Source organism: Corythoichthys intestinalis, chromosome 10 (genome assembly GCF_030265065.1).
Source record: "Corythoichthys intestinalis isolate RoL2023-P3 chromosome 10, ASM3026506v1, whole genome shotgun sequence".
Lineage (NCBI taxonomy): Eukaryota > Metazoa > Chordata > Actinopteri > Syngnathiformes > Syngnathidae > Corythoichthys > Corythoichthys intestinalis.
In genome coordinates this window covers 18,381,651-18,404,161 of record NC_080404.1, presented here as the reverse complement: position 1 = coordinate 18,404,161, position 22,511 = coordinate 18,381,651, and the positions used below count along the sequence as shown (strand labels likewise).

At 38.9% G+C, this 22,511-nt stretch overlaps 1 protein-coding gene across 1 annotated transcript; it reads left to right on the top strand.

The window, feature by feature from the left end:
- Positions 1 to 6,026: 6,026 nt before the first annotated feature.
- Positions 6,027 to 22,148, top strand: b3galnt2 (beta-1,3-N-acetylgalactosaminyltransferase 2). Its single transcript, XM_057848505.1, has 12 exons — positions 6,027 to 6,281; positions 6,660 to 6,786; positions 7,049 to 7,149; positions 13,541 to 13,740; positions 13,819 to 13,914; positions 13,980 to 14,090; positions 15,760 to 15,838; positions 16,247 to 16,430; positions 20,126 to 20,251; positions 20,348 to 20,507; positions 20,580 to 20,636; positions 21,488 to 22,148. The coding sequence occupies exons 1-12, from the start codon at positions 6,173 to 6,175 to the stop codon at positions 21,623 to 21,625; spliced, it is 1,488 nt and encodes a 495-aa protein (XP_057704488.1). The 5' UTR covers positions 6,027 to 6,172; the 3' UTR covers positions 21,626 to 22,148.
- Positions 22,149 to 22,511: the final 363 nt, after the last annotated feature.

Below are 22,511 nucleotides of genomic sequence, written 5' to 3'. Positions count from 1 at the left end.
TTACGAATGTGATTGCACTTTAGTTTACATATTTAAATGTTCAGATATTAAGATTTGAATGAGGCAAAATAACCTGCTTTTTCTCTCAAATATATTTTTATAATCATTTGTTTCAGATGCATTGTAAATATTTTCTGTGTAAAAATTAATTTAAAAATTAATAATGGTGTTCAAAAAGTCTTTTTTCAAACTTGAGTCTTGAAAAAGAGGGGGTCGTCTTATAAACAGGGCCGTCTTATATTTGGGCCAATACGGCAATACAGTAGTCTAGAAACTGAATAGAGAATCCTGAGTAGTATGAGAAATTACTCAAACACGTTTTTTTTTAGTATGGTACCCTGGATATATAATAAGATGTGTTTGTGTGGCTATATTTTACATAAAAACAATAGTCGAACGTTAGACCACTATCAAACTTAAACAGCAACTTTCTTAGAAAGGGAAAAAAATAGTGCAGAAAGAGAAAACTCACTTCATGTTTATATTTATGAATATAAAAGCAATTGCACAATTCACAGGGAAGTAATCATCCCCAGGACATAAGGTTATCGTACTTAGAATTGGTGCCAGCTCATTATTTTCATAATTGTGCAGCAAGCCCTCAAACTGCAATCAAATTCCATGAAATAGCAATGATTTCTGATAAGATTAATATTAAACGCTTCCTGTGGGGTGTTTTTCACAATTTCTACGTTCTGAGATCAGATAAAATGAAGCTCCCTGCCTGTGTTTCCCCTGACACAAGTACACACACAAGTTTACACCTCAAATCGAGTCAAGGAAGGGCTTACCAGTGTGGAGGTAGTCACTCGTGGTGGTCTTCGCCTCCTCTCCAGGACAACAGCTGGCAGTCAGTCAACCAGCAGACAACATCGCTGTCTACACAGCACGTAGCATTGAAATGATTTATATGCATCACTCTGTGGCCATCATTTAAAAAGTTGTACAGTGTCTTAAAGCTACAAGTTTAATGCTTTTTTTACATTGAGGAATAGATTTTTTAAAAAAAGAGGATTTAGCTAATATTGCCAGAAACAAAGGTGAACTTTTAATGCATTCTAGTAACTGCAATTATTTTCCAATTAGTATTCTGGTTTGTTTATTTTTCAAATTATCTAAAATTACAAAAAGCATCACCTAATTTAAAATGTGTATTTTTTTTAGCTACAAAATTAAGAAGAGTTTCTGAAGAAACAGAACAGTTTATGTTATGTGTTACAGGTAAAATAGTAAAAATAATGAACCAAAAAACTGCTCATACAGCCTAACAGATGATGACTTACCAGAGGTGGAACAAATGTGAACACGAATTGGGGGGTACGAGCCAAAAAATTGTTAGCGTACATTAATGCACTTTCGTGGACCTCTCAAGACGATCCACACTTTCACTGACCCCTCTAGACAATTGTCAAACATGGGGGATTCGAGCAGAAAAACTCTTCTTTCTTTTTACACCCAACCCACGCCCACCATGACCTCCTTTACACCCAAAATCCGGACCCCCTAGGGGCCCAGGCACACCTACAGTGCCCCCCTCAATGCTCCGCCCCTGCGACTTATAATCGTGTAGATGAAGATGCCACTTATAGAACCCGGATGTACTGAATGCCAATGCTATAAACTTTTGGGAGCAAAATCACAATAAACACGTAAAATAAATATCTTTTCTATTATTTTTAAACATTGTTATGTGACCTTTAACTGTTGTGGTCCTTTTTAATTAAAGCTGCTGAAAAACATTTCGATTGCATAAAAGCCTGAGCCAACACTCGCTAGAAATTATTTTAACCCTTTATAGGCCACTAATTTAACTCATTGGCTTCCATTGATGGTATTAGAAGTCCAATCAGAGTTGACTGCCCCCCCCCCCCAGTCAAAACGGATTGGATGTTTACAGTGCTGTCAATGTCACTACAAGATGAGCATTCACAGTCAGTCCTCCCAGTTGAAATGAACATAATGTTATCATAATGTTATTATGATATGTTATCAATGGCTGGCAATGAATTAAATACTCTTCTTCTTCTTTTCCTTTTGGCTTTCCCTTCAGGGGTCGCCACGGCGAATCAGTTGTCTCCATTGGCCCTGTCCACTGCATCCTCTGCTCTCACACCAGCTACCTTCATGTCCTCATTAACTACATCCATAAAGACCTGGCATCAGGAAATTCAGCATGCTTTTGCCAATATACTCAATATCTCTCCTCTGGACATGCCCACCATGAAATTAAAAAACAAACAAACAAACGAAAATATATAGACTTATTGTTGATAGTAATCAGTGTTTATTTCTGTTTTTATTCATTTTATTTGATTTGATTTTAATTTAATCAATTTTATTTTCAGTTAACACTTTATTAATTTCTATATTACAATTATATAATTAGTATATGTTAAAACTAAAATAAAATGATCAATAAAAACACATTTTAAGAGACGCAGGCCACACTTGTACACCATATGTTAATATCATGGCGGGATGTACAGTGGGGCAAATAAGTATTTAGTCAACCACTAATTGTGCTAGTTCTCCCACTTGAAAATTAGAGAGGCCTGTAATTGTCAACATAGGTAAACCTCAACCATGAGAGACAGAATATGGGGAAAAAAACAGAAAATCACATTGTATGATTTTTAAAGAATTTATTTGCAAATCATGGTGGAAAATAAGTATTTGGTCAATACCAAAAGTTCATCTCAATACATTGTTGTGTACCCTTTGTTGGCAATAACGGAGGCCAAACGTTTTCTGTAACTCTTCACAAGCTTTTCACACACTGTTGCTGGTATTTTGGCCCATTCCACCATGCAGATCTCCTCTAGAGCAGTGGTGTTTTGGGGCTGTCGTTGGGCAACACGGACTTTCAACTCCCTCCACAGATTTTCTATGGGGTTGAGATCTGGAAACTGGCTAGGCCACTCCAGGACCTTGAAATGCTTCTTACGAAGCCACTCCTTTGTTGCCCTGGCTGTGTGTTTGGGATCATTGTCATGCTGAAAGACCCAGCCACATCTCATCTTCAATGCCCTTGCTGATGGAAGGAAATTTTCACTCAAAATCTCTCGATACATGGCCCCATTCATTCTTTCCTTTACACAGATCTCCTGTCCCTTTGCAGAAAAACAGCCCCAAAGCATGATGTTTCCACCCCCATGCTTCACAGTGGGTATGGTGTTCTTCGGATGCAATTCAGTATTCTTTCTCCTCAAAACACGAGAACCTGTGTTTCTACCAAAAAGTTATATTCTGGTTTCATCTGACCATAACACATTTTCCCAGCCCTCTTCTGGATCATCCAAATGCTCTCTAGCGAACCACAGACGGTCCCAACTCTCTGTAGGTCATTCATTAGGTCCCCCCATGTGGTTCTGGGATTTTTGCTCACCGTTCTTGTTATCATTTTGACGCCACGGGGTGAGATCTTGCATGGAGCCCCGGATCGAGGGAGATTATCAGTGGTCTTGTATGTCTTCCATTTTCTAATAATTGCTCCTACAGTTGATTTCTTTACACCAAGCGTTCTACCTATTGCTGATTGAGTCTTCCCAGCCTGGTGCAGGTCTACAATTTTGTCTCTGGTGTCCTTTGACAGCTCTTTGGTCTTGGCCATAGTGGAGTTTGGAGTGTGACTGACTGAGTTGTGGACAGGTGTCTTTTATACCGATAATGAGTTAATTCAGGTGCCATTTATACAGGTAATGAGAGGAGCCTCGTTAGACCTCTTTAGAAGAAGTTAGACCTCTTTGACAGCCAGAAATCTTACTTGTTTGTAGGTGACCAAATACTTATTTTCCACTCTAATTTGGAAATAAATTCTTTAAAAATCAAACAATGTGATTTTCTGTTTTTTTTTCCCACATTCTGTCTCTCATGGTTGAGGTTTACCCATGTAGACAATTACAGGCCTTTCTAATATTTTCAAGTGGGAGAACTAGCACAATTAGTAGTTGACTAAATACTTATTTGCCCCGCTGTATGTGGATGCCAGTTCTTAATGAAGTGAAGTTTTTCTAAATTACAAAAACTTCATTTAGCCTATAAAGAAGGGGTCATGAACTTATGGCTCAGAGCCATATCTGTCTCTTTTGATGAGTGCATCTGGCTCTCCACCAACCTGTAATCTTAAACGTGGAACTAACCGGCTCGCTTGACATGAATGAGCTGTGATGAGCTCATGGCGCATTCTCACAGTGATCTTGGACACTTCAAACGTACGTTGCAATGATATGCTTCAATTCGGCTCCCATTGGTGGTCGCGGATTGCATGGAGATTGCACAGCCGTGGCGCAGTTGGTAGCTTGAGTTGTCCTGGGACCGAAGGGTCAGCAGTTCGATTCCCGGCTATGACTGCTCACTGTTGAAGTGCCCTTGGGCAAGGCACTGAACCCTAACTTGCCCCCAATGGGTTGGCAGCGCCTTGCATGGCAGCAGCACCATTGGTGTGTGAATGTGTGCGTGAAAGGGTAAATGTGTGCTAATGTAAAGCGCTTTGGGCATTGTAACGATGTGGATAAAGCGCTATATAAGTACTCTCCATTTACCATTACGGAGCTCGCCTCACGCGTTAAGTCTCTGCTTAAGCAGCAGTGTCGGCTATAACGTATAGTATAGTCCATAAAAATGCGTAGAGGAAAATTAAACCACGAAAGTGAATTGTGTGGTATTGCAAGTCACACAGGCGTGTAATCGGTTCGACGGTTTCACTTTCATGACTTTTTGCCTGTCAAATTGTTGCCACTTCCAGGAGAGTGAGACTCACGAAACTGCTACCTTTAGAGACTCCACCTGTCTTGGCCACTATGATGCATACGTCCCCCTGGTTGTGGTTTCCACTTCCAGGAAATATACGCAAAGCCAATCCATGTACCTATTTGTTATTTTCCAAGTGGTGAGTACGCAACTGAGATTTTTATCAATCACAAATAAACGACTATATAATATATACACACATGCACCTCTATATACACACACACTCTGTATGGCTCTCTTGGAGTCACATTTTATAATATGTTAGGTGTTTTGGCTCTCTCAGCCAAAAAGATTCCCAACCCCTGTTATAAAGGGGTTAAATCGTGAGTTATCAAAAATGATATTGCATGGGAAAAATCTATGTTTACCTTTTACATTTAAATTTCATAGTCCTTATTTTTAATTGACTCTATTCAGACATATCCAAAGTCCGGCCCAGGGGCCAAATTTCATCCGGCCCCCAGCCTCTGTCATAAAATGAATAACGTCTGGCCTGCACACAGACTTAATAAATTGGTCAGCAGTACTGCTACCAGCATATGAAGTAGCTTACACACTAAATGCTGCTCCTCATTTACCCAGTAAAAGGCAGCAGCACTCTAAGAAACATTACCCCATGTGACCCTTTACTCCCAATTTTCTTAAATGGCGACAATCAACAACAACAACAAAAAAAGTTGACTGCGACGGCCGACGCTTCAAGGATAGGTGGAAAATTGACTATTTCTTCACTAAAATACGCAAAAACTGTGTCTGCCTCATTTGCAAAGAGACAGTCGCTGTTTTCAAAGGGTTCAATGCGAGGCGATATTACCATACAAGACACGCTGACATGTATGACAAGATTCCAGGGAAGAGACGTAGCGAGAAATTGAAGCAACTTGAAGCTAGTTTAATTTCACAGCAGCAGTATTTCGCAAGAGCCCGAGAGTCAAAAGAGAACGCCACAAAGGCTAGTTGCGAGATTGTTGAAATTATTAATTAAAAAAAATAATAAAGCAAATGTGACACACAGAATGGCTTGCTAAAATTTGCTTAAATATATTGTTCTACGTAAAGGACGTCAGCCAAGGTCGGCCCCCCACATTTTTACCACACCAAATATGGCCCCCTTTGCAAAACTTTTGGACACCCCTGACTTTATTTAATGGCTTTTAAATGCCATCGTTTGTGCTCAGCAAGCTTGACTGTGAACTCTAACTTCCAGAATGCAGTTCGGCAACGTTCCTCGCCTCCCATTGGCGCAGCTCTCGCGGTAAGCAGAGGCAGACATGAGGCGGTGCTGAAAGTGAGAAGTATTCAGCTGCGGAGCTCAAATGAATCCCCGGCTCCAAGCGGTCTTCAGTGCGAACGCCGCCGCTCGGGATAAGCCTCCTCTCCGCTTCAGCTCGACGCCACTTCGGGTGAATGAAGCGTTCCGTCCATGCGGAGACTAGCGCTAGTTCTTCTGCCCTGTGCTCTCGCCGTACTGGTGCACTTGTGGTTGGTTCAACAACGGTGCTCAGCGCCGCTGGACAACGACACGCACTCGGGTACTTTGACGCTTGACAGCCGAGCTTCACCCCTTCGAACCGGGCAACTTTGTGGACACAGGCGCTTGACTAACTTTTGCCTCACCGCGGCGCATCGTCTAACACAGTTGTTGTTTTTAATGGTGTTGTGTTTTTTAAGGGAATTTAGGGAAGTAATAGGGGAATTTTAGTTTGAGTTTGCAAGATAGTGCATGTTTTAGGTTGTTAAAAATGTGACAGCTGAGCGATATGGGGCGTTGCTAGGTGGTGTGCACGAACTCAGCATCTTCTATCGCTTAATATCGTCATTAAAGTAGAATTGATGTAAATCACTATCATCAAATTTATAGACGTGTAGCACTAAACGCACTGGTCATGGATGTTTTGTGTCTATTGCAGATGGGGTGGTACCATCCTATGAAGTTCTGGTGGGAGTGCTATCAGCCAGGCAGCATTACAAACTGCGACAAGCCATAAGGGACACCTGGCTGGGCTATCTGCACCAACACCCTCACTTCAAGCACAGGTCAGTAAGGTTCAACTCCCACTTGTGTTTTTATCCAACACCTACTCTATAAGTGAAAACAAAGCCTGCAGCTGGCAACAAATATCCAGTCTCATTTTCTTTACCTGACCGACGGGCAATATTGTCCACATCCTTCACCCTCTGATACCACAATCACAGATGCTGCGGGGTGACCCTAGTATCAACCCTATAGTAACCATGGTAACTGGAAGTGGATTGATAGACAAGCTTTTGTCAAACAATCGTATGTCCTTGATTCCAGAGTGGGGGTGAAGTTTATTGTGGGCAAACATGGGTGTCCCATCCCTGAGGAGGACAGAGAAGATCCTTACTCCTGCTCCCTACTCAACATCACCGAGCCAGGTAACAGAAATACATCATGTAATGTAAAACAAATTTTTAACTTCAGAGGCGTTGAGCAGCAACTTCATTCGAGAGAAGCAAATGAATGTGTATTCTGAATAAAACACCTTTTATTCTACCTCGCCTGCAGCTCAAGGACACTGCTTTTTCTATCTGTAGTCATGGTCTTAGAAAGAAATCCACAGTCAATGTTGCCGCTTAAGCGACTGCTCTGATGTAAGGCGTGAAGTACTAGAACATGTCTCATGAAATAATTGAACAGACTCAGAGTCAGTTGGTAGGTAATTGTTTATGTCTGTGGGCTTCAGTGAGGTGCATCACTACTTGCCTTCATAAAAACATTATTACAGCTCATCAGAATAGGCTTTGCCAAGCTTATGGGTCATGGCGATGATGTCTCATTTCTCCAGAACTTTTCCCCCAGACACGGTGTTATCTGTAATTGCTAATCACTTCTATGCTCTGATGCTCACAGGTACAATAGTAAAAGGTATTGCCCATTTTTTTAAAATCCAGTTCAATATTTGACTTCTTGTCTGACTCCGTAAACAGACTAATAAATGCTGGTTGAAGACATTTGGCTGCGCTGCATTAATCTTAAAGATTTTGGTCATATAATTAGCTGACTTGAAAATACACTTGAAGCTTAAAATTTCACCAACCATGGATTTGTGCTGATGGGGCAGACACAAATTAGCAAGATATTTTTTTTTCAGTCACTTAGCATCAGCAAACCTATTCAAATAGCCTGTGAATTAAATATATCTATTCAACGTACAATATGTTTCAACATGTTCTTCCATGCTTATGTGAGCTTTGTTTGGGTGCTCTGATTTTACATTCCAAGTACATACAGAGAGCGTGAATGGTTGTTTGTCTACTTGTATTCTGCCTGATGAAAGCTTGTGTTCGGAGAGAGAAAAAGATGTGCCCACAAGCTTTTGCTTCCAAGGCCGACATTTAGAGCAAGTGGGAAATAAACAAAACAACAAATCTGCAAAGCCACACAGTCCACACGAAAGAAGAGTTATGCAAATCTCCACCACAGGTTACCGCTGGTTCGCATTTACCTTCAAATTAAATTGTTTTCTATAAGTGCAGCAATTTTCAACCAGCATAATTTGCACATTGTTTTTCTGCTCCGTATCTAGCAATTTCAAATCCAAACAAAATAATTGACGTTGCACTAATATTTTTAACGAACTACTTGTGTGTACTTACTGTACTCGCAGTCATTTTGTAGACAATTTGAATGAAATCATAGCTTATTGCGATGGACAATGGAAAGGTTTTTTCCCCAGTTTAATCCAAAAAGTTATATATATGAAATAGGGCTGTCAAACAATTAAAATTTTTAATCGAGTACTCACAGCTTAAAAATTAATTACCGTAATTTCCCGAATATAACGCGCACTTTTTCCCCCCAAAATAAACTTGTAAAGTCATGGTGCGCATTATAAACGGGTACATGGATGGAGACAGAAATATATATTGACAGCGCTAGACGTCCAATCCATTTTGACTGGGAGTGTTTGTGGGCAGAGAATCGAACACACAACCACTGGGTTGGGGGACAACTACGCTATCACTCAGCCACGCCACCCCACAATTTCTGGTTTTATTCACTTGAATTTTTTTTTATTATTCACATTTCATTATGTTTCACATTTAATTTATTCAAAAGTGTATAAATAATGATTATGAGAATGATAATTTTGAAAAATAATGTAAGCCACACCACATATGTGGACGCCGGATGTAAGTATGAATGTTTTTTGTTTTTAAATAGCGAAAAGACACTTGCTTTCTAAACGGTTAACAGAAATATTTTAATCCATTGTTTATCTTGATATAATGAGTATGGCTTTGACGAATGCAAGAAAGAAAATTGTGAAAAAGGTAAATGTTGCAAACTACTGCACTAACCAGCTAATTAATGGGAAATTATTTTGAAATCTGATTCAGTAGCCTGTGCAATCATGGAGAATACTGCTAATGTCTAGAAACCAGTCACTCTAATACCCCTTTCCCACTGGCCAAAAAACCCGTGTCAACCCACTAACAATCGGATTTTGGTGGCAGTGGGAAAGGTGCAGCGACCCGCCTCGACCCGTGTCAATCAACCCGCCAAGCGACCCGCGTTAAAATCAACTCGGCTCTGATCGCCATGCAGTGTGAAAGCAAAGCCCCGGGTCAACAGTCAACACCCTAATCTACGTGGTGACGTAGGCTAGTACGTGATGCGTCATAACAAAAAACAAAAACCATATGCTCTAGCCCGGATCCACATACGGAGAACAGTCGGTGTAGCAGCGTTAGCAATAGCCATAATAGACGAAACAAAGGCTCTTCTCCTCCTCCTGTGACGTACACGACTCCTTTCAATTTCAAACCAAAATTTACGTCGCCTACGTTGCCTCAGCACAAGCACAGTGTTGATCCTTTGCTGCATTTCGACCATTTTGCGGGCAGTAAAACGCAGGAAAACAGAGAACACAAACAGAAAGGAGGCTTCCATGTTGCTTTGCATTGTTAACTTCCTTGAACTGAATGAATTCGGTCGCACTTGTCGAAGCGCACCTTAGCGTGGTGACGTCACGCACCTTACGCACGGCTGAGGAGGGGTGGGGGTTAGACGGGTGAAAAAAAAAAAGACACGGCTTTTTTCGTCAATGGGAAAGGTGCCAAATGCCAATTGCTAGTGGGATGCATCGGCTTGGAAAAACGCGCGTTGACCCACTAGTTTCAATGGGAAAGGGGTATAAAGGTCATTACTCAAGAAGGTGACAATCAGTTTTTGAATTTGTGACTTCTCAAGGAATTTCAAGATTAATGAAGATGAATTGCATTTCTGTTGTCAAGTCATTCTTGAAACGGCCAATGTTAAAAGCATCCTACCTGGGCTAATAACAGGGGGAAAAAACTGGGTGGTCTAAAGTCCTATTTTCAGATGAAAGTCAATTTTGCATTACATCTGGGACTCAAGGACCCAGATTCTGGAAGAAGGTTAGAGTGGCACACGATCTAAATTGCTTCAGATCAAGTGAAAAGTTTCCTGATGTAGTGATAGTTGGGGTGCCATACAACCTTTGGTGCATTCAAATTTCAGACTCTGTACGAATGTCGAAAGAGGGTCCAACAATGCTTTTTACCTGCAAAAAAAAAAAAAAAATAATAATAATAATATTGTCAAGAACAAAGCTGGTTTTAGGCTCGTTGTTACATCCTTACTCTGTTTCAGGACTTTATTTTGGTTTAACTCCCGGTACTGACCAAAAAAACTGTCCTTTAGATCAAAAAAGGCTGGCAAAAATAATTGCTTCACCCCTACCTCACTTATCCAAATTATACGCCTGCTGTGTGATTGGGAAGGTCACCCTCCTCACTGTCTACCACCCACTGTTCTCAGGTAAAGTTAAACTGGCCCAGAGATGTGTTTACCCCCCAAAAAAACTGTGATGTATTTTCCCCCGAAATAGCCTCGAATGTAGAAACAAAACCATGTTGTCTTCATTTTTTTCCCTTTTAAACTCAGTCAATGTTTCAGTCACCATTTTGTGGCTAATATAAACATTCATAAAGCTATCTGTCGGAATTTTAATTAGCACTAACACTATTCCTGCAAGGCTCTGATAAACTTGAGGTTAATAACATTTAGAACAACTCATGGAGGTGTTAAAAATGAGTTACCTTTGATCAGTTTGTTTGAAAATGCACTAGTGTTTTTTGTTTCATTTTTCTTCTGTGTATTTATCCCAAAACATTATTGAATAAATTACTTAATCGTCATAGCCATCAAGACTACATTTGCATTCATGATAATCGGTGATAGCTGCTTTTGGAATTAATTCCACTACCTAGCATGCACATGAACATCCTGTTTGGCTCTTTGCATATTAAATGTTTTGATTGATGATGTGATTACAAACCAAAATACCAGGCTTAATGAGCATCTCATAACTATTCATTGAAGCAAATCGACCAATTAGAGCATCTTTAATTTGCCTAAATAAATAAATGACCATTGTACCATACTGTAGCAACTTCATTGGAAAAGGTCTTTTGGTAATAGGCTCTAGTTTACTTTTGATACATAAAATAGACTTATGTTGTTTCTGCTTTTATTCAGCGGGACACTGAAGAACTGTAAAACCAGTTTCGCAGTCATTTTCAGGTCGGGGCTATCAAAGTGAAATACAAGAAAAAGTCATCTTGACATGTCCCTGCAAGACCACTTATGGATCCCATCACACTGTTTTTGCCCTTTGCAACTAGTTTTGATGACTGTAAATTGGTTTCCCAATAACAGTCATAAAGGTGTCTTTCAGGTTATTGCCACCAGTCCTATCTATTAACTCCGAAATGTCAAGAAGCACTTGTGTAATTTTGCCCTCTTGTCTGACCAAACGTGGCTTCTCTTGAAAACCAGTTGTCCAAAGCAATACTGAAAACTGACATTTCTGAAGATCAGCGGGGGATATAACTGTGCTTCAATCAAATTGTGAATACTCGACGTTGTTTGTGTCAGCTCGCCTTTGGATGTTGCACACACAGAATGCTATAAAATAATTATTTTCAGTACAGTCTGCTGAGTGTCTATCTTCCCAAGGTCTGCTTCCTTTGTGTAGCTTCTCAACAATGCACCAAGCCCCACTTCATGTGTCAACGTGACAATCTGTGTCTGAGTTTTCCATCTAAGTTGCCAGCTATACATATTTGTATTCAAATATTTATAATATCAATGTTTTAAAAGGATTTAAAACTATCCCAAATGATCCAAAACTTTACCAAGTGTTACGAGCATTTGAAAAAGAACACTATTCTGTTTTTAGCATTGCACAATGAAGTGTTGACTTTATGTGTCTTTATATAACACTGTGCTGTTGGCTTTTTATGTCGGTTTTTTTCTATAAGTCGGCACAATCTTCTCCTGGTTTTTATGTTATCAAACTGTACTTTAGAATACAGTATGTCTTTTCTTTGTGGAGTGTCTTTGGCATCACATCTAGGTTTTTTATATACATAATTTATTTACTGTGTGAGGATATGGTGAACATATGGAAGTAAATCTGTGCCACCACAGTTTGAATTTGAATTTCTAACACAGAACATTTTCAGCATTAAAATTCATCCACGAAAAAATCTGAAGCAATTCAGCTGCAAAAAATTAACCTGCAAACTTTTCTACCAATTTTTTTTAAATTAAATTGTTGCAAATTTCAGAATTAAAGCTGTGTATAATTTATACAACAAAAAAAAAACAGTAGTGAAAATTCAGTCTCTAAAACATTTCGTTGCAATTTTTGTAGCCGAATTTTTAACAAAAACATTTCAGCCAGAAAACATTTTACTGAATCTTTATGCAATTGAATTTTCACCATTACATTTTTGTGGCTGCAATTTTGCGACTAGATATTTTTTTGCAGCTGAATTTTGATGCTGAAAAGATGAGATTTTCAAGGCAAAAAAAAAATCGACTGCAAATGGTAAATGGTGTTATATGTGTATGCAAAGAAACTCAGTATTCAAATTATTTTCTGCAGCTCAATTTTTGTGAGTGAATTTTTTGCAACAGTGTTTTCCGTGGCTCAATTTTTGTGACAATTATTTGCGCCTGAATTTTTATGTTGAAAAAAATTGAGTGTTGGAAATTTAAACTTTAAACATATTTACTTCCATGTGAACATGTCATGAGGATTATTAGGGCCAATAGGGGGAAAAAAAACATATGAGAATGAAGTCTAAAAATTGCAAGATTACTTAAAAGATTACAATTGCATTATTGCAAACAGTTAATCTACTCCCGAGAAAGAACTAAAGACAAATGTTAAGCAATATATATATTGTGGGGACCTCTGGAAAGAGACAGAAACTGCTTTAGGCCTGTGTGGTAATTTTGAATGTGTCTTGGAAAATTCTGACTGTTTCAATAGGAAAAAAAGCTATTCTGTAGCATTTAACATTACTCTCTTAGTTTGCAACTTGCTTCATTTAATGTATGTTACTACCAGTATGTTTTTCTTTTTAGTATGGCCTTGGAGATGGTAAATGTTTCTCCTTTGACGTCTTGTCTGTGTTTACACAAACACACTAATCTTTTACTTCTATTCAACACATGGCGACATTTGCTCAACTCAACATAACAATAGTTCGGCTCCCATTAATAATCCTCAATCTTTTAATTGATCTCCAGCATATCAATGTGACTATTTTACAATTCAGCATTAACCACACAGTTTGAGTCTGAATTTTTCGCAGTTAAATCATTATACCAGGGGGCTTTGGTCTTATCCTGTCACTTGATATTTCCCTAACAAATAAAAAAGGGGTAGGTCAGCATGTTTGCATTGTAATATTGCTCACGTAGTGTTTTCTGTGCACTCTGACTCAGAGGCAGGACAGGATGCTGAGAGAGAAATTGTGATGGTGAACGACCCTGCTGTGCTGGTCCCTGCTGATGTGTCTGCTATTGCCCTGGATTTTAAAGTGCTCCATCCGGTGGTGATCACCAGGCTGGGAGTGTTTCCCCGAGGAACCCAGCCTGAACTTAAGAGCAATGTGACTGTAAAGCTCCTGCAGCTGGATCAGGAGGTGGCTAGTTTTCTTGCTCAATTTACAGCCTTCAGGTGAAAATAGCCTCTCCTAATGAACAGCGCGGTCTTTTTCCAGGAGGCTGTAGTAACGGCTCGCTTCAACCCCATCAGCACAGGGACCCTTGTAAGCGGAATATGGTACAAACCAGTGGAGCAGTTTATCTTGCCCAAGGTATGTTATTAAATTTTTTAGTAACACAGTGGTCATGAGAAAAACAAAGTCTGCTTCTTTTCCAGGGCTTCGAGGGGACGCTAGTATGGGAGAGTTCAGACTCTGATGTACTGACCACAGTCAATGCGTCCTGTGTGCAGCTTAACGATGGAGGAGGCGTACTTAAGATCACTTCTGTAAGTAGAAAAGTCAGGCAGGGCTGCCGCAATTAATCGACTGATCCAGGGTATAAAAAGTCCAAAAAATCTTAAATACAATAATTTGCATTTAAGGCTTTAAAATGTCGAAAATTGTCCTAAAATCTCATAAAAGGTCTTAAAGCAAAACTAGGTAATTTTTCAACCTTTTAAAATATTTTCAAAACATTTGTGATATGTCAACTGACAACTAACTAAATGACACCTCTTTTATATCTTGAGGTGGTTTGTATCGCTTTCACAGGCGCTAAATAACTTTGAGGAGAGTGGCAGGAACCCCGCGTTACGGCATACGTCACTTTTGCCTTTCCTCATTCGCTATAAAGACGGAAGTCGATGCGAACGCTTTTGCACGAATTCTGTATAGATGGCGGAGCAACAAAAGAGACAAGTTTTGTCCGAGGAGACATAAATATGGGAGAATACGGTACAAATCAAACATTTCGATTTTAAACATCGTTATATGCTATGTTTGGCCACAACTGGATGAATTACCGCATTGCTATTCATCTTTTACACAGCCGCTGGAAAGAAATGTTGTTCAGTCCATTTGCAAGCAACCAGGGGATCAGGATTTTACAACACTGTGCACTGGTCCTCATGGGAAACGTAGTATTCCTTAAGCAAAACTACCCAAAACTGAGAAGTTACCTAGTGTTGCTTTAAATTTAATTTTGAAAGGTCTTAAAAATCTATTGACTTTACTTTTATTGAGAACATGCATAACTTTCAGTCCCGCTTTTACTTGTTAAATGGGTCTTAGATTTTATTCATTATGGTCTTAAAAAGTCTTACATTTTGCTTGTTGAACCCTGCAGAGACTGATCGTCAACTAACTCATTATCATATTAGTTGACAACTATTTTAATGGTCAATTAATCGTTAAGAGACGTTAATCTCTGACTGGTCCAACTATCTCTTAACATATTGGCTGCCATTGACAGCGATAGACGTCCAATCCATCTGGGCTGGGAGGGATAGCAGTGATCATTCGATTGCTATCTATGGCAGGGAATTTTCTAATAATAAATATTGTCCTTTATTTACTTAAAAAAATAAAAAATGAAAATAAGTGGAAAAGCAATATTTTTTGAAATATATTTTGTTATTAATTAAATATTTACAATTTAAATTTGTAACTTAAAATTATAACTATATTTAAAAAATAATATTAAGTGTAAAAAAACTGAATGATTTAAAAAAAAAAAAAATTTAATTAAAATATACGTATTTTGAATAAAATTAACAAATTAAAAAACATGAAGTATTCGCTTTTTATTTATTATTTTTAAATTCCATTCTTTTAAAATCAAAACAGTAAAAAAATAAGAAAAATCAATAAATCTGATTAAATAAATAAAACAAAGAAAATGCTCTTTTTATCACCTTTTGTTTTCTTTAATATAAGTTTTAAAAATTTAAAAAAAAAAAAAAAAAGACTAATAAAAAATACAGTAATACTCCCTGATTTTTGTAACATAAAAAGTACATGACGTGACGGATGTATGAACTGATTAGTCAATTATTCGCAAAACTAAGTGGTTATTAGTTGTCTATTATAGTAGTCATTTGGGGCTGCCCTTGAGTCAGGTACAGTTAAAATACAAAAATTGCTCTGAAGTCCCACTTTTTCTTTTTCAAACCACAGATTGCAGAAGGAATACTGCCCCATCGAAGTGCACTTGGATTTCCTGGCTTGGCCGGAGGATTCACCTTTACCATTTACGGTTGGTTCCAATTCCCTGTATAAACATTTCAAAAGCTTGTTTTCTCTGGCAGGTGAAGTGATTCTATTCTTTTAGCCTCAGGGCTCTTACCTTCTCACACACCTCTAATCTCGTTGCGCTCTATTATTGATTTCACACTTCTGCGGGTCGTTAGGTTTTAGTTTAGCTCCAAAAAGATTCTAGCTACTTCGGGGAGAACTATTTCAGATTTGCAGTTTAATAATACCCTGCAAAAAATGAACAATACACTTCACTGTTATATTTGTTCTCATATTGTTTTTCTATTGCCAGCTTTAAATCAGTATCCCTTTAAAAATCTATTATGTAGTCAGAAGTAAAGCATTTTGTAATATTTTGTGGACTTTTTTTGTACTGCACCAATGAACCTTTGCAACCGCTGTGTGTCAGACCGGCGCAGTCTGTCTGAGCACCTGCGGGGCCGTCCAGCCAGGATGGAGCAGCATGCCTCGGGGCTAAGGCAGGAGAACGCCGCCTTGGAGCAAGAAAGCCTAAGGCACGGCGACATGGTGTTCGTTGACGTAGTGGACACCTACAGGAACGTGCCTTCCAAACTGCTTCAGTTCTACAAATGGTACGCCAAGTGCTAATGACTCTGCTCTCCATCTTCAAATTGCCCAGGCCCTCCAAGGAAATCAGCCATCTAAAATGAAAGTGTGTCATTGCCTCACAAGTGTCCCGCTGTCAGAGGCACAGTTGTAATCAGTGCGACAGTGTCATCAATTATCCAGACGTAAGATAAACACTCACATATTAGGGCCTAATCAATCAGTGAACACAATTTGTAGCTCGTTAGGGATTTATCTGATCAAAATACAAAGTATTAACTTTTTCTACTGGAAGATCCCTTTGCCAGATGCGCAAATAATTTCATGTCATTAATCCAGTGTTTTACAAACTTTCTTAAGCCAAGGCACTTTTTTCCTTGTAAAATTCCCAAGGCACGCCACCAGGAAAACGTCCTTAATAAATACCATTGTAAAGTCACGTATTGAATAGAAATCATTTTATAATCATACTTTTACTCACTTACTGTGACACCTGGGCCTGTTGTAATGGGGTTTGTATCATAACTCGTAATGGTTAATCCGGCTACGTCCATTTCTTTTTGTCTTTGTTAAGTCCCACTTAAAGATGGCTTTCGTTATATTGCCTCATGCCAGAGGAAACACTCTGCTTTCTTTTGACTGTCACTCGTACTTGAGCCTTCATCTGTGCATCTGTGAATTATGTCCAGTGTCCAGTTTTGAGTTAGCATCTTTGAAAAAACTTTTGCTCTAATCATTATAGTTTTGCTAGCGGCTAATACTACTGTCAGCTCCACCTGGCGCATCACTAAACAAAGCAATTCGCTGCCTGTTGCCATCCGGTGATAAGAGTTTTACATTATTACCGACCATTGGACAGTGCAGACAATCGGAAACGGCACATTTGTGGATTTATTTTCAAAAAGGTTTGAGAGCAATTAGATGAAAGTGGATGATTTTCCACGACACACCAGACACTACGCCACAGCGCAGTCGTTGAAAAGTGGTTGAAAAACCCTGCACTAATATATACTAAGGGTGTAACGGTACATGTATTCGTATTGAACAGTTTCGGCACTTGGTGCTCGGTTCGGTACGCCTCCGTTCCTGACGTGATGTAACCCTTACTTTTCGAGGCTGTGAGTTGATCGGGTTACAGTTTCTTTGTGTAGATTATATTTACTCCGTCTTCTCTACTATAATGAGGACCAACACGGTAGGACAGTAAAAAACGTCAACGCCGCAATAACGTGGCCGCCGCGAGAACGCAGTGAAACGCGGCCGTTAAAGTCAATCAGCCAATGCGCACCAGTCGCAGTGTGGCCGCGTGTTAGACGCGGCCCAGAAGCGCGAAAAGAACGGCAGAGTTTATTATTTGACGAAAGGAAGCTGACCAATACGCGGGGTCTGAAAGGCAAATTGTTGTTGGATTATTATCTTTAAATACCCGCTACTTTTTGAGCAGAATTCTAGCTTTGTATAGGCTACTGTTCCTATTGTTGAAAGCACAAAAGTGTGTAATAAACAACTAGCACATTTATATTTTGCATTTTGTTTTCTTACTGTACCGAAAATGAACCGAACCGTGACCTCAAAACCGAGGTACGTACCGAACCGAGATTTTTGTGTACCGTTACACCCCTAATATAATACCTATATTTCTCATCGCTGTGGTATTTAATAATTGTATATTTATTATCCTAAATTAATCCTTTACAGGGCACTCATTTCAATATACTATCAAATATTTTTTTCGTCTGTGTGTGCGAGTGCAGGATAAAAGCTGAATGTACAATATTTCTGTTTGAATTCATTTTAAATACAAGAATATTGTTTTTATTAACATGTTTAATGTATACATGTATTTATTTATATAAAATATGAAAAATAATGCTTAAAATAACTGAATGAACGTTAAGAAAACGTTAAAAGTAATCTGCGACTGCCTGGCTCTCTCTACCTAAATGTCCCATCTGCCAGAGACATTAAAAGCATAACCAAAGAAAAAAGAATGCCCTCTACTGTCTAACTCTAAACCTACTGGCAAGAATAAGTTCGCAATTAATTCATGTACCGTAATTTCCCGAATATAAGACGCACCCGTGTATAATGCGCACCCCAAATTTACTTGTAAAATTTGGGGGAAATTATTGTACCCGTTTATAACGCGCACCCTAATTTTAGCACCAATAAATAGAAGAATACAAGAAAACAGAGCTCGTGTACAGATACAGAGATGTCATTTTACTGACTGGTGAAACACAGCACAAGCATAGCACATTGGTAGTTCAAAACATTACAGTAAACTGACAATATTTACGGTAATAATATGATTTGACAACTTCTCCAACTTACTAGAATCTAGGAGAAAACAAAACGGATGTGACTTTTCTTTTAAAGGCTGCTGTATAACTTGCTCGTTTCCTCATGATGAATAAATGTTTCTTCCATGGATTGATACGGTAAAACTACTGAACTATTGTTATTTGGGTTTGAGTTTCCCGAGGGACCGATATAGTTGACGGACACAGGAAGTGTGTGTCCTTACATTTGTTATGCTCCGAATTGTGGAGCTGCAATAAACGTCGACTCAAATGAGTTCAAGAAACTAAATTCTGTGCTTTATGAAGAGTGAAAAAAGCAGAATTTAACACAGACGAAATCATTCGGCCGATTAGTGTGAAGTATTACCGAAACAAAATGGTGACGTCACGTACCGTAATGGTCGGCAACGGGTCGCCGCATACGTTTCTTCAACACAACGTGGCCGTGTCAATGAAAAAAAATCGCTTTATATATATATGTAATACATATATATTTCTGTCTCCATCCATGTACCCGTTTATAATGCGCACCATGAGTTTACAAGTTGATTTTGGGGAAAAAAAGTGCGCGTTATATTCGGGAAATTACGGTAATTAATCAGCCCTGAGACAATAATAATCGAGCTCTGAGGATCGATGCGTATACTGTATATCCTTAAAATATACACCTGCGATCAAAAGTTTTGAGACGCTTTCTCATCCGGCTGACTCTTAAAACTTTTGACCAAGGGTGAGACCTATCAAATTTCATTGTGATCTGTCCACAATTTGACTTGGCAATAATGGACAACATTTCATCTTTTTGTATTCACACAGGATATTTTGGGAAAGGTATGATATTATTGGCAAAATAGTAAAACTACAATTTAAAAATCGCATTTTTTTTTTTTTAACCCAAGTCCTTAAATACCATTGTAAAGTCGCGTATTGAATAGAAATACAAATAGAATTTGCTAAATTCTGCAATTACGCTATTTTCATTGTAGTTGAATTGAAAAAGAGCCCTAAAAGCTGAAGATGTACCAGTAGTTAATCTCCTCTCAAGGAATTTGCCGCTTTATGGAATATAAAAATAACACCTCATTCCTTAAAAGTTTTAGCGCAAATTTTGGCCTTTGAGGTATTGACTGATATTTTCACATTTAATGTCATGCTCTACTTTGAAACCTTCAGAAGGACCCAGTTGTGCGTGTTAGTTCCAGTTTCCCATCGCGTCGCCTGTATGATATCAAATTTCCTTACTGTGGGACTAAAAGAAATTATCTGTAGGTCTACTGACTTATTTTTTCCTCGATACCATCACAATATCAATGTTGGTGAGCCACATTTTGGACTATATCTTGATGTATTAAGCGGATGTGTGCTCTGTTTGTGTTCTTTCACTTTTATTAAAAATGCTCGAATTCCCAATTTGACAGGTCAGTGGGAAACATTGACTTCCGTTTGTTCCTGAAGACAGATGACGATTGTTATATTGATGTGGACTCTGTACTAATGAAGATTGAGCACAAAGGACTCAAGCGCAGCAATTTTTGGTGGGGAAAGTAAGTACAGACTGGTGACGTACTATGTAGCGTTTGCTTCTGTGTTATGCTTGTGCTCAAAACACCAAAGATGTACCAAGACAGTTTATGAACCAGTTTCAGACAGAGCTGGGCAGTGGATCGGATTGGGAAGTGGCAAGAGCTGGAGTACGCCAGTCCCGCCTACCCGGCCTTTGCGTGCGGATCTGGCTATGTGGTGTCACGTGACTTGGTGCAGTGGCTCGCCAGTAATTCGGAGAGTTTAAAGGCCTACCAGGTACTCGTTGAACATCAGTCACCTTGCTGGAAACCACGCATGAAATGGGAGCTTATCAATGTGTCATCTCAGGGAGAAGATGTGAGCATGGGGATATGGATGGCAGCTGTTGGACCACAGAAATATCAGGTAAGCAATCAAGAGGAAGCTAGTGAAATGGTCTGTTGGATTGCCAAAACTTTACAACGTGCTGCATGTAAAACCACATTCATCCTTCATGTTGTCACCTTCATTTACTTTTTTTTTAACAACGTACCATCGTTTTATGAGAACATCAAACATGAAGTAGACAAACATAATGCATATTTTGTTCATTCCAAACCAGATGGCACACGTGAGACGATGCGATATCAGTAATAAAATACATTTCACATTTGAATAAAATGTATTGAGAGGGCAGAGAAAGGCATTTTTAAGTCAATTTAGCCCTCATATGCCGAATACATTTTGAATAATGTCCAAAATGTTATTAGGATTATCTGGTCGTGCATAAAATGCAACCGAATTTGGTTTGCTAGCATTATCGGGGGATTACATTCTGTAATTACTCCAATGTCACTCAGTGGAGCGCAGACAACAATCTAGATTGGGATCTGCTCTAAATTGTACCTCTTTCTAAATAGCCATCAATAGCATGTCATGCATTATTCACTTAGAAATTGAGGGAAAAAAATGAAAGAAAACAAATCACTATAATGTACTGTATTTGTCCTTGGCCTCTGACCTACCAAAAAGTTTAGTAGAAATTGGATATAATCCTCCTTTGAGTAGTGCAAACAAAGAAAGGGCAGTGATGGAGGTAATGTCATGCAAATTTTCAAACAAGTACTAATGTTTGCCCCTAAAAACATTGCTTGAATACCACCTCAGCGTGTCATTGTGTTGTTTAGTCTCCACAACAGGCTTGTTTGCAGTCTGTTCAATGGGCAAAATAAACAGTTGGCGACAGAGCATGTTAAACTAACGCCTCTTCTGGCCAGGACCCCAGCTGGCTCTGCGAAAAAGAATGCTACCTGGACATGCTGTCGTCACCCCAGCACACAGCAGAGGAGCTACGTGTCCTGTGGGACAGGAAGAGGACATGCGGTGACCCGTGCGGATGTCCCTGGGGACTGTAAGGTCTGGATCACTCGATGCGCAGCAATGCCTACTTGTGACATTTCAGCTTTTGCGCTTACTCCATACCTCAAATTGTTCACACTGTAATGCCATTTAGTGTTTTATCAATTATTATTCCCGATAACTTTTAAAAAGTAAAAAAAATAATGGCTCTTTTCTTGCTTTTTTTCTGTCATTACTGTCCTGGCACTAGCCCTTGTACAAAATATGTGATATTGCCTTACAGTACTTGTTATAGAAGCATAGATTCTATGTGGACAAATCATTGTTTTAATTTACAACAGACTTTTGAAAAGAAACTCCTTTGCAAGACATAAAAGAGTCCAAGAGAGGAAAATGTTTCTTGTTTATTTCAGGCGAAGATGCACATTTATATTCTTGTTGGTATACTTGTATTTGCATTCCAGCTCAACTGTGAAGCTCTACAGTCAGCAGATACACCAGTTTGTTACTGAAGTCCAATTTTGCATTTAAAAAATGGAATAGGAAATCACCCTGAAGCACTGTGTTTTTCTGAGATCTCAATAATGAACCTGTGGAATATTTTTGGAGACCAAATACACTTTGGTCCTAAAGTATTTTGACAATGAGTTTTTATGACTTCTTCATTTTACATCTCCGCAGTGGATTTAAAACAATGTGAAGTGTAGACTTTCGGCTTTAATATAAGAGGTTTCCTAATAATATGGCTTCTCAGAAAAAGACATTTCATATACTGTACAGCACAGGTGTCAAACAGGTTCCAGAAAGGGCTAAGTGGGTGCTGGATTTTGTTCCAACCGATACAACGCAGAGAGTTTAACCAATGAACTTCCTGCTGAAACAAGCAGCACCTGACAAAGTTTAACTGATTACACATGTAAAAGATGAAAAGGTGTCCTCTTC

What these genes read in the sequence shown, in the direction of transcription:
- b3galnt2 (XM_057848505.1), top strand. Translation starts at nt 6,173, where the DNA reads ATGCGGAGACTAGCGCTAGTTCTTCTGCCCTGTGCTCTCGCCGTACTG. An exon ending in ATTCACCTTTACCATTTACG is followed by an intron (nt 15,839 to 16,246) that starts GTTGGTTCCAAT and finishes GCTGTGTGTCAG; the next exon opens with ACCGGCGCAGTCTGTCTGAG. An exon ending in CTGCTTCAGTTCTACAAATG is followed by an intron (nt 16,431 to 20,125) that starts GTACGCCAAGTG and finishes CCAATTTGACAG; the next exon opens with GTCAGTGGGAAACATTGACT.